The 16445-nt window shown below is 52.9% G+C and overlaps 1 protein-coding gene across 8 annotated transcripts in view; it reads left to right on the top strand.

Moving 5' to 3' along the window:
* The first annotated feature begins 925 nt into the window (after positions 1 to 925).
* AFAP1L2 (actin filament associated protein 1 like 2) overlaps positions 926 to 16445 on the top strand; it is a 106005-nt gene continuing 90485 nt past the window's right edge. For 2 of the 8 annotated variants that reach the window (XM_034663307.1, XM_034663306.1), the window contains exons 1-2: positions 930 to 1617; positions 7185 to 7238. In XM_034663307.1, coding sequence (XP_034519198.1) covers positions 1602 to 1617; positions 7185 to 7238 — 70 coding nt within the window. In that variant the 5' untranslated portion in view covers positions 930 to 1601. Of the gene's footprint in view, positions 1618 to 7184; positions 7239 to 16445 lie in introns of all 8 variants that reach the window. The other 6 variants (XM_034663308.1, XM_034663311.1, XM_034663312.1 and 3 more) reach the window with 5 other exon arrangements.

The following is a 16445-nucleotide window of genomic DNA, read 5'->3' as shown; positions in this document are numbered from 1 at the left end:
TCTTAAGACTCTCTCAGTCATCTTCTCCTCCGAGGATTTACAAGGCTTCTCCCGGCTGGTTGGGCACCCTCCACTTTGAGGCCCAGAATCCCTTGTGCCTTTGTCGGAGCACACACCTGACTGTGCTGAGCGTGTTCACCTGTCCGTGGGCTCCACAAGCTGGTAACAGACAGTCTGGCCCATGGGTGTCAGGAAAGCTTTGTGAACAAACATCTGGAAGCAGCTGACCTGGGTTTAAAGCCTGCCCTGTTTGTTTTTGGTTTGTTGTGTCTTAGCTGTGTGACTTTGGGCAAGTTGTCTATTCTCTGTAAACTTTAGTTTCTTCAACTACATGGTAGAAATAATAATAATCCCCACATCACAGGATTACTGGGAAAATTCAAGGCAGTGCATGTCACAGCCCTAAGCACCATGCCCCGCTTGGAGGGAGGGCTCCGTGCATGTTAGCAGCTAATGCAACTAAAAAGTATTTCTAAGACTGCTGGGGCAGAAGGTCTCCAAAAATCAGAGCTAGCTCTGCTGTTCCGAGAAGAATGAAGAAATCTCTTAGAAAATCGCAACCACAAATCTTCCTTAATGTTCAAGAAAGTGGGGGAGACGTGCTGAAAAACCCAGGCATCCTGCACGAACCATGATTGAGATTTTGAAGTGAAAATAGAGACGTTTAAGGGAAAACATGGATCTCCTTTGGGGGCGGATGAGGTTGAGAGACTGGAGGGACAGATGGCCAAAGGTAAAGGACAGAAGTGTGGCGGTCGGTGGCAGCGGCGCGGGGTGGAGTTAGAGCCACGAGTGAGCGAGCTCCTGGGGAACAGAAGCCACCCCTCCGGGGCGGTCAGGTGCTCCTGGACTTGTCCAGACAGCTCTCGGAATTCGACTCCTCCTGAGAGCCTGGAACAAATGCTCCCAGGGAATCCGGGGTCCCGGTAGAAGGCAGCAAGGAGACATTTTCAGACGCCCTAATGCGTGTGTAGCGACCGGCGGCGCGGCGGCTGCCCAGAGTGGTTGCTACAGGGTTGGAGCGATTCCCAAGGAACGGGGGCAGGCGCGGGGGCAGGGCTCGGGTGTCCCCACCCTCATCCCCCTGTCGCCTCCCAAGGGAGCCCAGGCAGTAGCGCGCTGGTCCGGGGGCCAAGAACCAGGCACTCTAGGCACGCCTCTGCCTCCTGGGTTCGGCCTCAGTCTCCTCCTCCGGGTAGTGGGTTTGCTGCGGAGTTGGAAGAACGGCTCTTGTAGGCCCGCCCGAGCCCGCCCCTCGCCAGAACCTCCCCCAGGGTTCGGGCACAGCAGAGTCTCGCGCCCTGCCGCCGCCCCCGGGTCCCGGACGAGAAGGAACTGGCTGGCGGCCGCGGGCGGGGAGCAGGGCCCGGGACGCGCGCGGAGCTGGGCGCTGCGGGGCTCGGCAGCGGAGTTCCCCCGCGGGGGCGGCGCGCCGGGCGGGGACGGGGTCCAAGAGCCCCGGGAGCGGCGGGGAGCGCCAGGAGGTCCGGCGGCGAGCGTGACCTCACGGGGAGGGGCTAGCGCGGCGGCCGGGGCGCGGAGCCGAGAGCGAAGAGTGCAGCGCCGGAGCCGAGCGGCCGGGAGCGCACGCCGCGGCCCCGATGGAGCGGTACAAAGGTGAGGGCGCGGGTCCGGGCGCGGGGCGCACGCACTGCCCGGTCGGGCTGCACCGCGCGGGCGAGGAGGGCTGGGGCTGGCGGGGGGCAGCACCGCTGGCGCTTCGCGTCCCGCCGGGACTCAGGTGAACAGAGCCGGCGGCGTCCGGCCAGCCTGGACCTGGGCCGGAGACCCGGGCGACAGCGGCGCCCCGGGCCGGGCGAGTGGGCTCCTCGGTGGCGGCCGCGGCCCGGGCTCTAGGACCCTCCCGGGAGCGGAGGGCGGGGGTCGGCGTGGCGAGGCTTCCCACCTGTTAGGGGAGAGAGGGTGCGCTTGGCGACCCGCCTCTCAAGCCCCAGCCGCCCCGGAAAGATGCCGGGGCCGAGGAGGCCCGGAGTGAGTTCGGAACCGCGCCGCGTTGCTTGGGGGCAAAGGAGCAAATCGTTGGGTCCTCTGGCCCGGGCGCCTGCCGGAGTGGAGGGGCTGCCCGCGGACCCCGGGAGAGAGCCTGAGCGGGAGGGTGCGCTTGGGCGGCGGGCTGGGCGCGCGACTCCGCTCCCGCAGGGTCGGGCTGCCCGAGTCCTCCGGCCGCTCCGGCAACCGTCTCTCTCCTAGCCCTTCGCTTTTCCATCCCCAGACGGGGGTCGGGCGGAGCGGGGGGCTGGGGGCGGAACGGGACGCCGGGCAGGTGGAGCGCGCGGAGGCGTCCGGGCCCGAGGGCTTAGCTCCGTGCGCTGCTGAGCAAGTTTTAGATTTGGCCGAGGGCTGGGATCTCGGCCAAACCCTGGTGGGCGGACCGGAACGGACCGGCCCGGCCCGGCCCGGGTCGTGCCCGCAGCCCGGCTCCCGCTCGTACTCGGAACCGCGGGGCCGGAGTCTAGAAGCCAAGGATTAAAGATCTTTTGGAAAGAAAGTTTAAAGAGCTGCCCCTTAAGCGGGACGCTGCGGACGCCCCCTACCCGCTTTGCATTTGGGAAAGTCTTGCACTTCCTTGCCCTAGACTCGTCCCTGCCAAACCTGCGAGAGGAAATACTGTTTCTATATTTATTTTCCCCTGGGAGAGGGTAATAAAGGAGAATGCTCAGATTCCCAAGGAATCTCATTCCCAGTGGTTTCTCATTTCTGAGACTGACTTAAAGGAACCTTCTGGGACCGGCTTGAGTTCCCTAAACTAGTGGTGTCTGTTGATTTTTCCCACCGCTTTTTCTCATCTGGGTCACCTGGTTACAGGTGAGGGTGAAAGATTTACATTCTAGGCAGCGCTTCATGCAAAAGGAAAGGGTCTTTCTTTGCCAAGGGCTGGGGAAGCTGACTGGGGGGACAGGGTTAAATGACTTGACAGCCTTTGGTTTCTTTCTGTGAACCCTCCCTGGAGCGCCTCTCTCATTTCGAACCGGGTGGGGTGTTTTTTTTTTTTGTTTTTTTTTTTTGTTTTTTTTTTTTTTTTTTTTTTTTTTTTTTTTTTTTTTTTTTTTTTTTGTTCTTTCGTTTTTTTCGTCCCCGATTCTGCTGAGATCAGATCAGTTTTGTGCTGGAATGACTGCGCCCTTATGTGGTCTCAGGGTTCTTGAGGAAGCCACAGCCCCTCGCTTTGTAAAATGGCAGTTTGCTACTCCCTCTCCCACTCTGCCGGCCCCTCTGCCCTGTGGGAGGGGCCCTCACAGGGAATTCAGGACTTGAGCTGGAAGCAGTGGCCACTGAAGTCCCTCTTAACTCAGGGTGTGCCCTTTCTGAACTGGAAAGTGAGGGAGTGCTAGTTCGAGTTTGAAGGCCAGGGTCCAAGTTGCTTTCTCAAGTCAGCATATTAATCCAAGTTAGGGCAAATTATAACATTTGGGGTCTTCCTTCTAAATGCCCATTACTATCAGAAGCTTTTTGTATTAATTGCTTTCGACTTGGCCCTTGACCTGAGAAAGTCTTCTTAGTTATCTTTTTCTCTCAGGAGTTTAAAATCCTCCCACCCCTGAATATCAGAGGGTTTTTGCCAACTGATGGAAACTTAGCTTCCATTTCACAGTGTTTATGTTTTTGCTAACACATGTATCTGCCTCATCATTTTGCAGTAAATCAAAGTGATAAGTGGATACATTTGAGAATTACCTGGATTGCAGGAGCTGATCCAACTCATCTTTTCCTGTTTGGCTGTAGAGGGAGTCTTCAAGACTCACCAGTGAACGCTAATGTTAAACTACACTTTTCAGCTGAGGAATTTAGGGATTCTCCACCCCAGGAACCTAGAAGTCCCCATTCTTTTGAGAAGCTGGTGACTTGTGTTTTGAACTCTCATTGAATTTAAAAGTTGGTCTGTGCAAAATGAAGCATGTGGGCCCAATCTTAGATTAATCAGGGCAACTCTGGCATCCGTAGTCTTCTCTTGCTTGTCAGAGATTGAAGGTGTCTTTGTTTTTAAGGTAAGATTAAATAATTATGCAACGACTAGGTATCTTTTTAACAAAGTAAAACAGAAAAGCAAGATTTACCTGGGCTTTTAGAACATAAAAAAATTATAAAGAATTCTCATTTGTGACACTTTCCAATTTTGTTACTGAAATGCCCCATTCTGTGTTTCTAAATACCCAATTTTGAGCTCTCCCAAATAGGTAGAATGCCTCATTGTTGTGTCCAGATTCTCAAAATGTTTTTCTTTTTGATTTGTAAGTCTTATAAAGCAGTTGATGTAGGAGAAATTGTTTTCCATGTTTTCTAGCTTGTGTTACGTGTTATATATCCTCCCATACTAGCCTGTCATTTTTAGACTCAGAGCTGATTTTCCATTGTTTTGTAGGATGTAAAGAGAGGTCTGGAGCTAAAGAGTGGTTGGAATATCACCCTCTGTCTAACGTAGAAACCTTTCCAGACTTTTCCGTCATCCCATCGATGTCATTCTGTTAGATAGCCATGGCTCTCTCAAACAAAGGCAAGGGGTAGGGGGTGATGAGAAGAGTATGTAGGGGTGTCTTCCCAGAGAGATGGAGCTTTTATAAGCGTTCTCATAAAAAGTGATGGCAGAGTTGCTGTTTCTTGTATGTGAATCTCTTTGGTGTTGTATAAGCAGTGGCAGTATCTACAGGGTCCCTTGAAAAGGTTCCCATCCTTGGATGTTTACATATTTATGACTCTCATAAGAGCACCCTTGAATCGCTGTGCCCATTGGCTGAACTCACACCATGTGGTCAAGGATTCTGGTCCTACTGCTCTTCCAGCTGGTGAGTGTGTCCAGGGCCAAATGTGACTGACCTACTATCTGTGGATTGTGCTTGGAACGTCCCGCGGAAGCTTCCTGAATTTGCATCACACTTGGATCTGAGCAGTCATGGTTGAGCTATTCGCTTTAATGTGGATCACAGTAATTGGTTGAAGTTGTCATCATTCTTTTTCTGTTTTTGTTTGTTTGCTTCTGAGTCAGATCACCCCATTCCCAGGAGAGGGCACTTTGTTCTAAGGTACTGCAAGGTAGAGATGAGCTGGGGAGGTCAAGCCAGTAAAAATACTTGAAAGCCTAAACAGGGAATGCTGCGGTCTGCAGTCAGGGAAGGTCTGAAAAAGAAAAACCAACTAAGAGAGATGGGCGGATTGATACTATTCATTTCAGAGGAATCCTCTGGATCTCGTGTGTTCCATGCTTAGGAGCGGAGGTTTTTTCCCCGTTGAAACCATACCTCAGGCAGTGGTTCTTAACCTCAGGCACATCTGGGAACCATCAGGGGACTGAAAAAGAAAACAAACAAGGGTACGTAGGCCCCACTCAAGACCTTCAGATTCAGTTGGGCTAGGGGTGCGGCTGAGGTATTCAGGTGTTCTGAAGTGGAGCCAAAATTGAGAATCCCTGAAAAAAAGATGTGCAGTTACATACCCACCTTCACCGGGACAATTAAAAGCGAGCAGGGAGTGAGACTGATCCCCCCTCCATAGTCCCCTGATGTGCTTTAACCAAATCTGTGGTACCTGCAGGAATCGAATGTGAGCCCCCCCGCCGAAGCTATCCTAGGCTTTCCAGGCTGTGGGAAGACTGCTTCCAAACCATCTCCAAAGGGATGCTGCGCAGTCCTAAACTCAGGGTTTGCTCATGGTTGTACTTGACCCCGAGCCCTTCTGACTTTGAAGTTCTTTGTGTGGGAGGCCTTGATGTGTTGGCAATGGAACGTCTGAAACAGGAATACCGAAGGGTCCCCTTTGGTGCTGAAGGGCCAGGCCGGGGGGTGCGGGCATTCCGCTGTGGGCCCTTCCCCTCTTCTGCAGGGGCTGGAGCTCTGGGAACTGAGCTGGAGCCAAGCACAATTAAAGGGCCAGGAGGGGCCAACAAGCTTCAAAGCTTAGGAGGCTCTGCCAGTTTTCTTGCCAATCCCTTTAATGATGGGAAATGTTTCTCTAAAGACTTCTGTCATTCAGAGAAGGGCGACTTTGCCCCAGCTGAGGGAGGCTGGCCCGTCTGCCCAGGCCCGGGCCGAAGCAGGGAGCAGACAGTCATGGCACGATGAAGAAAGCAGTGGCTTGGGAACGGGGAGACCCATGCGTTCGGTTTCCTTGGACAAGTCACCGAGCGCTCCAGCCCTCAGTTTCCCCGTCTGGAAAACAGCCTCCGGTGTGGGTCTATCCTGACTTTCCAAGCACTCTTCAGTTCTAACTGCCCTTGGTCGCTGAGGAATCTTTGGAGGAGGATGTGTCTTGAGGAGAGGGAAACGAGGGAGGGAATGTGGAGAGCCCGACAAAGGTCAGTTTAGGGTTGTGATTCTTATAAATAAAATCAGTTTCCTGGCGAGAGCCAAGAGCAGCAGACAGTGGGAAAGAGACTGCCACTGGCCATGTGAGGAATTTGTTTCTCAAGGACTTTTGTGTGAACGCTTCTCCAAAGATCGCTAGTGAAGGCCAGAGCCACCCTCCGAAACACAGGATCATTCACTCCCATTTGACAGACAGGTCCTCTGAGGTCGAAGAGACGAAGCAGCAACTCGAAGTCAAACAGGATGCGATATCCCTGAGAACTGAGTTTCTAAAGGGTAGAATTCCTGTTCTACTAACAGCAAGGGTTGATTTAGAAAGAAGTACTCAAAGCAGTTTCAGACCACTTCCTTCTCTGTGTCCCTTTGGCCGGGAAGGGACTAGCTGCTCAGTGAAACCCTCCTCAGTCTTCAGGACCTAGTCCACGTGCCTCCTCTTCCATGAAGCCTCCCCGCTTCCCTCTGAGTTCCTGCACTACTTGACGTACAACCTCATCCACGCCTGGTACGTCATAGGTACTCAGCAAGAATACCTGTGGAATTAGCGTCACGTTCTTATATATCTGTTTCCTGTTACGGTGAATGCCTTCAAGACCGCAATCTTGTCTTTCTCCTCCCGGCATCCCTCCCCCTCAGCCCCTGGTGCACTGCCAGCACCTTGGTCCCCTGGACAGAGTTGGGGCCTGAGTGAGTGAATGATTCCAGGCAACGGGAGCACATACTCTCTGATGCCCTGGCCCTCAAGAGCAGACCTGGTTCTCAAAGGGAAATGAAGCAAAATCTCAAAGCTGCATCGCATGGGTGGAGACGGAAGCCCACAGTGGTGGCCCTTGGCTTTCCCGACTTGAGCCTTATTTCTGTCTGTTCCAGCACAGGGGTGTTGCTGTCTGGTGGTACAGAGAAGGATCCTGCAGGTTTCTGCCTGTGAGTATGAGCCTGCCTGTGCTCTCTGCAGCAGCTCACCTGGCCTCCAGGGCTCCCGAGGGCGCAGACCTGGCTCTGCCCAAGCTCTGCACCGATGGCTGGGGGAATCTCGTGGAGCTGGGCGCTGGCCTGGGCACTCTGGGGCTCGGGGTTCTAATCTGGCCTTTGCCACTAACTCGCTGTGCGACCTTGGGCAAGTCACTTAATCTCTCTGGGCCTTGTTTCCTCATCTGTACAAGTGAGGATAATGATTACTAACCTGCCTCACAGGCTGCTTGGTGGAATACATGGTCAGGGCTACTGGTAAATACTTTGAGAAGGGACAGTGTTAAATTAATCCAGGGGAGCAGCTAGCCTGAGGCCTCTAGGACATGGGTGTGACCCCACCAGTCCCCGTCGTCTTGTGTGTATATTGGGGGGGTCCTCCATTAACTTGGGCACCCACTATGCCCATCACATGCTTTTCCAAGCTGTTGGGAGCTCTGAGTTGGGGATGCTCAGCCTGTTCCCAGGTAAACTAGCCTCTCCGAGAGAGCTGGGAAGGAGGTGGGCTCAGACTTGCTCATTCTCAAGCCTTATATCATGGCCTTACCCGACTTTTCTCTGATGTCTCGGTAAGTTTATATAGGAGAAACTCTTAAATTCTAACAACTCCAAGCTGTTTGTACTCATTTTCTATTTCTTAGCTCTCACCTCCTTAGTCTCCAAATGAAAAACCCCACCGGGAGGGAGGAGCCAGGAGAATGTACAGAATGCATAGAAATGTAGGAACCCACATTACCCTGGACTGGAGCAAAAGCAGAACGAGCCCAGAGCACCTTCATGTCCCATGTCTCTGTGCGAGTCCCATACCACGGAGCCTGGGGTCGGTGCCGACACCAACGGGAGCCCTGCCCTGCTGTTTTCTCAACACGCCCCTGAATGCTCTTCTCACTTCCTTGAGCCCCTTCCCGGGGACTTCAAAGACAGCTGCAGGCCTGTTGGAGAGGGAGCTCTGTGCAGGGGCTCAGCCCCAGCACATTGGCCTTCTGCCTGCGACGAAACCCAGGGACGACAGTCAGCTGTTAGCTCAGAGCAAGCATCCTGCCGCCCACAGAGGCATCTGAGCGGGACAGATGGGCAGCCCTGCCCTCGGAGGTGGCTGTCCCAAGGAGAGTGACCAACCATCCTGGTTTGTCTGGGACTTTCCTGGTTTTGCCCCTGAAAGCCCCAAGTCCCAGGAAATCCCGTAGTTCTGGGTGGATGGAGATGGGAGGTCACCCTGTTCCCAGGCCTCTGCTTTATTAAAAGGCCCAAAATCAAGAATTTGGTTCCCCCATAGCAAAGATGAGCTAGAGCCAGTCATTTCACGTCCTTGGCAAGAAAGTAAAAGTCCCAAGCCTAAAAACCAACAGTTTGTACCTAAGAATCATCCCCATGTGCTAAGTGAAAGAAACCAGGCCCAAAAATCTTCCACACCGTATGATTCCATTTACGCGACTTTCTGGAAAAGGCAAAATTAGAGGGAAAGAAAACCAGTCCGTCGTTGCCAGGGCTGAGGGAAGGGGTTGACCACAAAGGGGTATGTGGGAAGTTTTGGGAATGATAGAAATCTTTGTGGCTCAGGTCTTAATTGTGGCAGTGGTTCCACAGTTCCAGGTGTTTGTGAAAACTCCGAAGTATGTAGTGAGCAGGCATTTTTTTCCCCCTGTGTGTAAATTATACCTCCAGGAAGCTGACTTGAAAACAAACCGTCGTAGGGCGCCTGGGTGGCTCCGTTGGTTAAGTGTCTGACTCTTGATTTCAGCTCAGGTTGTGATCTCAGAATTGTGAGAATTCTGGGATCAAGTCCTCGAGGATCTGGGATCCTTGTCGGGCTCCTTGCTCAGCGGGGAGTCTGCCTGTCCCTCTCCCTCTGCTCCCCCCCCCCACATATGCACATGTTCTCTCTCTCTCTCTCAAATAAACAAAAACTGAAAACAAACCTTAGCAGTTTGGGGTGCCGTCGCATGAAATGAAGGACCCATTGAGGGTCCCATTGGCCGTCACAGGTTGTGAATAGAATCTGAGGTCTCCGTCTTCTCCCGTCTGCAGCGACCTGGAGGTACAACAGAGGGAGTGAAGAATTTTGGTAGAAAGCAAAAAGATTGACTGTTTGACCGCATTCTAAATGCAAGAGACTTTTATATTAGGCACAAACAGTGTGAGGGGGGAAGCTCTCCCTCTATTTAGAGAGAAGGAAAAACCATTCTCCTAAAACCCAGGCAGCGGATGAGCCCAGGAGGGTGAGGAATAGCATTAGCTGCGGGCTCCCACCCTGGGAACTCCGCTTCTGCACACATGGATCTAATGTATTGAATCTGGCAGCCTTCCTGCGAGTCTTCCCCCCCCCCCCAATAAAGTTGTTGAATTGGAATTGAGTACCCAAGTCTGCACCATAATTACTTCCTGGCTGACTTCTTCTTTTTGGAAGTCCTGCTTGTCTGTGCTAGCTAGGAGTGATTTTGAGGGAAGGAGAACCTGTGATTTAGCAAAATAACGCACCTAGTTCCATATGACGTGAGGGATCAGACCTCTTGGTTCCAGACAGGGCAAGTCTCCTAGCCGAGGGCCGTATCACCAGCCCTTGCCGCGCCAGTCCAAGAGATGGGATGTGGAATTCCACGAGAATGGAAGAATATCACTCTGGTGGTCCTAATGGAAGCTGAAAATCTTGGTGGTTTCCGTTTTTTGTTTGCTTGTTTGTTTAATCAAAACCCGTGTTGAGTTGTCTTGTTCCTCAGGGGGACTGCGTCTGGATCTAGGATCTGGGGAGCTGAACCTGTGTCTTCCCATCTTCCTTAAATACGGTGTGTTGAAAGGCTGTGGAACTTCCACCCACGAGGACAGTCTGGGCCTAGATCACGTTCAACCCTGAATTACACAGGAGAGTTTCCCGCGTGCAACTCTTTGTACGAATCTTTCTAAGCCACTAGTCACACACAAAGGCAGGTCTGTTTCACCTGTGTTTAGGGCATTCAGGAGGCCTTGCGGGGGCAGTCCTTAGTTCTCATTGTCTCGACTTTGTTGGGGGGCCCTGAAGGGGGAGGGAAAGAGGTAGGAAAATGTTCTGTCCGTATTTGAAGTGAGACACCCCTGATGCAGGGGCAGGCCTAGCTTATCGTGGGTCCACTTAGGAAAGGCCAGGTTTGGGCCAGCTCAAGAGTCCACTGCTAGTTCAAGTACAAGAATGGGAAGGCTTCAGGGGAGAAGCTGGGAATGCCTGGGTGGGGAAATCCCAGATACTTCCTTACCTGGGCCGCAGATATTGCCGCCGTCTCCCCAGGGCCACCCCGGCACACATGCCCGCGTCCTTTCGGGTTGTGGGGATGATCTTAGCCTCCCTGTTAGGCCAGCAAGTGGGAATCCTGCCATTTCCTTCCATCCTCCACCCTCTCTTTTTTCTCCCCCAGTTTTTACACAACAGGATTTATTCATGTTGACTGTATTCAAGTCCCCAGATGGGGGGAGAAAAAGAGATTGTGTTGAATGAGCTTATTGTTTGAGATTTCACTGACTTCTTTTATTTAATACCCACAGTTCTAGAACATATTGAGCTGATTTACTAAAATTCAAATGTGGTCCTTTTGGAAGGAACTCTGCTGGGGTGCTTGGTACCCCTGCTATCGGGGCTGGGACCCGTTGGGTGGTGAGTTTGCTTGGGACATCTCTTCATCTGTATGGTCTTGGGTCCTCAAGGGATGGACGTTCTCAGCCGCAATCCCAGGCTCCCTAGGAGCTTGAGATGCTCGCCACCCTACCGCCCTCTGTGCTCTCTGGCCTCTGGCGGCCTCCCGTCTAGCACAAATGGAAGGAAGTAAAGCCTGGTGACATGGCAGATCTTGGGCTGAAGTGGCGAGTGGCAAACAGCCTCACATCCCTGCTGCTCGAACGCCTAGTGCAGCGCGGCTGGTCCGCGATGGCCGCGGTAGAGTTGGATTGGGTCCTTTGAGCATGTTTTAGGGATGGGGTCCCCGCAGTTGGTATTGCTGGAACGGGGGCTGAGCGTCGTGGCGTATGACGGTCTAGTACAGTTGTCCACACGGCTGAACAGAGCTGTTCTGTCACAGCTCCTGGTGTCCGGGGCTCTCGGGGATTTCCCTTGAGAACAAGCCACTGCGGGTACTTGAGCTGGGGGGAGGCTCATGTCCTGCCGGGGACAGTGGAAGCCCATCTCTGCTTCAAGTCCGTAGCATCGCAGAGGCCCTGGAAGTTCGTCTGTGGCGGAGTGAGTTGGGCTAATGACAGAACCGTCACAGGCAAAGGCGAGGGTGAGGTGCTCCAGGCCCCCTCTTGGGTGCCACACACGGGCTCACTCCTGATTCTGGGCAGGCTGCGTCCTCCTCTCTCTCTGCCCCTCCCTCCCTGCTCTCCTTTCATTCCCTCATTCTCCCCTCTTGACTTTCGGCCACTTTCTCTTTTTTTCTCCTGCCATATCCATTGTTCAGGTCTCCTGAGTCTTGAGATTAGAAAAGGGATTCTCCCTGAGAACCTGAGGCCAGAAAGACCCAGAAAGAGTGAGCTCCCCCCCCCCGCCCGCCTTGACCCCACGTCGCTAGTACTGTCGGGCTCTCATTTCTAGTAGCCATGGCTAGAATCCTAGGTTTCCCCGGGGGGAGCTGATGACCTCAGAGTTGGGGTGGGGAAAGTGGGGCTTGCTCTCAGCCAAAGAGCATCTCATTCCCTCCTGGCAGAGGCGGCCAGAGTGAAGCTCTGTTCAGCACAGCCCCTGGTGTTTCCTCAGGCCCTAGAAAGTGTTGTTCCATATGGCCTGATGCAAAGAAGGCTGCCTTCTCCAAGCCTCGTGGTCCACGACCCTTGCTCACCCTGGGCCCTTGCTGGCCATCCCACCTGGCCCAGTGCAGGTTAGTGTCACAGTGACTCGGATTCCCAGGAAAGAGCATTCTTAGCGTCCCTATGTGGGTCCTTAAACAGCCCTGGGACCTGCTAACCTCTGAGGGGTGGGGACCCCCCCAAGCTCCCTGGCAGTGAGCAGCAGAGGAGGGCCTGGCATCCGCACAGGGGAGCATGAGAACATTGCCGCAGTTTGGGTAAAAGTTCCAAACATGAAGGCTCAACACTGACTAAAATAATTTTTTCCCATTGACCTCCTGGCTTCTCAGTGGGCAGGCGTCCATCTCCCGCCCATCTGCTGTTGGTTTGGTGTGTGTCATTGTAAACAGTTCGGACTGGGAGCAAACCTCCGAGGGTTATGGGATCCAGGTGTCGCTGCCGGCTCACCACGCACTGGTTCCCTCGAGAGTGGGGAAGGCCATTTTGTTCTCAGAGGGAGAGTTTAGTCCGCTGCTTTGGAGATCAGACACTTCTGAAGCGCGACTCCCCGCCCCCCCCCCCCCCCGTGCTCATGCTCTCTCTCTCTCCTTCAACCTCCAGCTCTCTGCTCAGACCGAAAGAGGCTTCGGGACTCCAGTTCCCTGGTGCATCTCTCGGTGTGTGGGTTTTGGCTTCTCTGACCCCAAAGGGAGGGCCGCGGTGCGCCCAGGTTTGCAGGGAGGCCCACGGATGTTGTTGACTAAGAGCTCACCAGCCTCCCACACTCTGTGTGCGTGAGAATCAGGGCGGGAGTGTGCGCTCAGGTCACTGTCAGCCTCGGTTCTCCAGCTCAGCCGGACTCCTGAGGCCCCCACGGCAGCTGACAGGCAGGGGACTCTCATCCTAAGCAGGGGGGCCTCTAGGGTGTGGAGATGGCTTTGGGCACTTGACGATCTCCCTGTCTGCAGCGGCAGAGTTGGGAGTCCTCTCAGAGCAACAGTGGGCTCAGGGATTGTGTTCCAGAGTGCCTTTGGTGGGTTGGAGGGATGTAGGGGACCCCGATCCGGGGGTCTGGCTTCCTCCCCTCCTGGCATTCTTGCAGCCCTAAACCTATGTAGCTGGTAGGGCTGTGCTGACGGGGGAAGAAGCTGATAAGTGTCTTCTCTTCACAAACATCAGACGTGAGTGGGACGTGTGTGTGTATGTATGTGTGTACACTCGTGTCAGGGGAGAGAGGTGTCAAGTGACAATCAGCCCCATTTTCTTGAAATTTCCTAAAGCTATTAATGCCCTCCAAGGGTAAGATTGCTGTCTAACAACAAGATTTATTTTTCTGCCCTGGGGAGGCTGAGGCAGCTGGGAGAGAGAAAGCAAGAGTGCCAAGAGACTGTTCTTTTGGGGTGGAGTGACTTCTAGGCTCCAAGCTTATTCGTCAAGGCTCACTCAGCCTTGACACCTTGACCCCCCTGAAGTCTCTAACCCCTCACTGCTCCTCGCACAGCCCTTCTCTGTGCTTTCATACTTGGCTGCCGTGTGTTCGTGCGTATAGATTCCTTCCCTGGCTGGAAAAAATAAGGGCAGTCACATAGCTTGTAACGAAATATTCTCTGCAAATGGCTTTTTTCCCCTTAAAAAATTTACCATCATTGAGTGTGAAAATGGTTTAGATTCAAGAGGAAACAGCTGGCTGGCAGAGATCCTGGTGGGGTCTTGGGTAAGATTCCGCTGTGTCATTAATGACTTTATTCGGTACATTTCCGGCACAAGCACACTTGGCAGTTGGGGAATTTTGTGGCTGAGAACTTTCATCAAGGCAGAGAGCAGCAGCAGGAACAGATTCTAACTGAGGCCAGGAAGGGAAGGCCTCATTTCTTTCAGGACAACCCAGACCTGTCTGGTGGATGTCTCAAATCTGCCTTGGTAGTTTAACTCAGATGCTCACAAACCCTTTTCTTTCTAGAATATTCTGTCTCTGGGTTTCTCTGAGATTTCAGTGCATTGCCACTGTAGCTTCAGTGAGCCCAGATTTCTTAAGGCCCCTGAACCAGGCCCTCTTCTCTGGGTGTGTGTGGTGTCTAAGGCACCTTGCCAGTAGCTGTGGGGCGGGGGGAGAGAGAGAGGTGCTATCCCCTGTATTGCCCTGGAGAAAAATCTGAGCTCCTTCTGTGCGTGGCTGTTTCCTGTTTATTCTAGCCTCTGTGGCCATTCCTCACTTTGCTGTATGTCCCAGCCATACTGGATTCCTTGTGGTTTTGCAAACTGGGCTTGTGCATGTGCCATTCGATTGGCCTGGATGTCCTCTCCTTGGGGCTGCCTGCCACGCTTATCTGTCAAGGCTGACTCAGCCTGGACCCCCTGAAGCTTTTAACCCCTCACTGCACCTAGCACAACCCCTCCATGGCCATTGTCATTGTGTCCACGTTAGAGTTGTTGGAAAGTCTGTATTCCCAGGAGGCTGTAAACTCTGTAAGGGTCGAAGCCATTATTCCTTTGTGTCCACAGCATGTAAGCCCATGGGTAGTGTATTATGAGTGTCCAACAAGAAACTGGCATTGTGGGATTGAGAAATTGTTGCCAGCCTCAAGTTTTCTGAGAGTTTGATTTTGTGGACGTTAAGGGCTTCTGCTCACTAGTGGACATCCTGGACAAAGTTAATGCAGCTGACAAAAAGGAGAGAGAGCTTTACGGTATCCAGAACCCTCCAAGGATCAACATTTAGAACAGGCAAGGAATTCCTGCAGATCAACCAGAACAAGGCAGAAATCGCAATAGAAATAAAGATGAGTGAAGGGTTATGAACGGGAGAGTACAGGTCAAGGAGGCTCCACAGAGCTAACGAGCATCTAAGAAGTGCGGGGTTCCTTTCGTCAGCAGGGACACACCAACCAAAATGGCCACCTGGAAGACTGACGGGAGAGGGAGAGGCTGCAGGTTACCTAATATCCTCAGAACATGCGGAAATTTCTGCACGGGGCCACACAGGAGGGGTCCGAAGATGATCTTTGCAGCATTCTTTGTGGTGGTTGAGAATGGGAGGCAGCCTCGGTGTCTTCTGGGAAGAGGGGACAGGTGAACAATGATGGTGGACGCCCATCCGAGTGAATTACGCAACAGTAGAAGCAGTGGACGAGCTGTCCACCCAGTGCCGTAGACAGATCTTGAAGGCCTGGTGCTGAGTGAAAGGTTAAGAAGCAGAATAGGACATCTGACAATAGCACAGCCATTAAAAATTCCTGCAGCTCTACGCATGAAGCAGGAAACATATACACACAAAAAGGTACCTATCAGAAAGCTCATCTTGGGGCACCTGGGTGGCGCAGTTGTTAAGCATCTGCCTTAGGCTCAGGGTGTTGATCCCGCGTTATGGGATCGAGCCCCACATCAGGCTCCTCCGCTATGAGCCTGCTTCTTCCTCTCCCACTCCCCCTGCTTGTGTTCCCTCTCTCACTGGCTGTCTCTCTCTCCGTCAAATAAATAAATAAAAAATTTAAAAAAAAAAAGCTCATCTTGCGGAGTGAGGGATATGGGGACGAAAGGGGATTTGTAAGAGTTTGCTTACAGTGTGTTGTCGATACCAGAAGCCCACAGATCTGACTTGAAGGAGAATGTGGCATGGAAAGGGCAGCCCAGAANCTCAAGGCGTGTGCTGTGGAAAGAGGGGACAGGAGTGTCTCTCTCCCATACCCACCCCATGGGGAGGAGTCCACGGGGAGGTCATTTTCCTTATTCATTGCTGGGCTGTTCAAGACCCTTTGTCCCTGAGGCTGTTTTAACAGACCACCCTTACCCTTGACTCCAGAGCTTACCTTTTGTCAGAGCTGTAGTGGTGATTAGCAACCCACCATTGTCATGAGAGAGGGGGATGCTCATAAGTCACCCCGGATAAGCGTGAGTGGCAGAGCTGGCTTCCAGGACTTGAGTATGTTTTAGTTGTCTTCAGCTACTCTGAGCACCTGAGTCATCTTGGGGTCCACACTGCAGGTCATGGCCAAGAGCTTATGGCCAAAGTTTTATCCGATTAAGTAGAATGCTTTGGAATTGGGTTTTTCCAGAACCTGATGGGAAATGAAGTTACTAGACTCGGTGCAGCCGTTCACTCTTGCTCCTCTCCACCCAGGAGATGGGAATATTCACCGCAAATAGGTGCAAACAAAGATCAACTGCCTCCCCCACCCCAGGTCTGTTTGATCTGGACACAGTTGGCCCCTGACATTGTTCCTTCTGTTTCTACTTGAGAGAACAGTTTGGTGGGGGTTTTTGTCTTTTTGAGATTTAAGGGTTTGGGTGGTAAAGAGCCATTTGGACCAGGGAGAGCACCACCAGCTTTTGCTTTGCCCAGTCGTGTGCTCTGGGAAGCTCTGGGCCTGGAAGCGGGACCTGCAGCTGCCCCAGGTCTTAGCGTGTGCAGAAGAGCAA

The sequence above is a fragment of the Ailuropoda melanoleuca genome, chromosome 6 (genome assembly GCF_002007445.2).
Source record: "Ailuropoda melanoleuca isolate Jingjing chromosome 6, ASM200744v2, whole genome shotgun sequence".
NCBI lineage: Eukaryota > Metazoa > Chordata > Mammalia > Carnivora > Ursidae > Ailuropoda > Ailuropoda melanoleuca.
The sequence above is the reverse complement of the archived record's forward strand: the minus strand, read 5'-3'. Positions and strand labels throughout refer to the sequence as shown.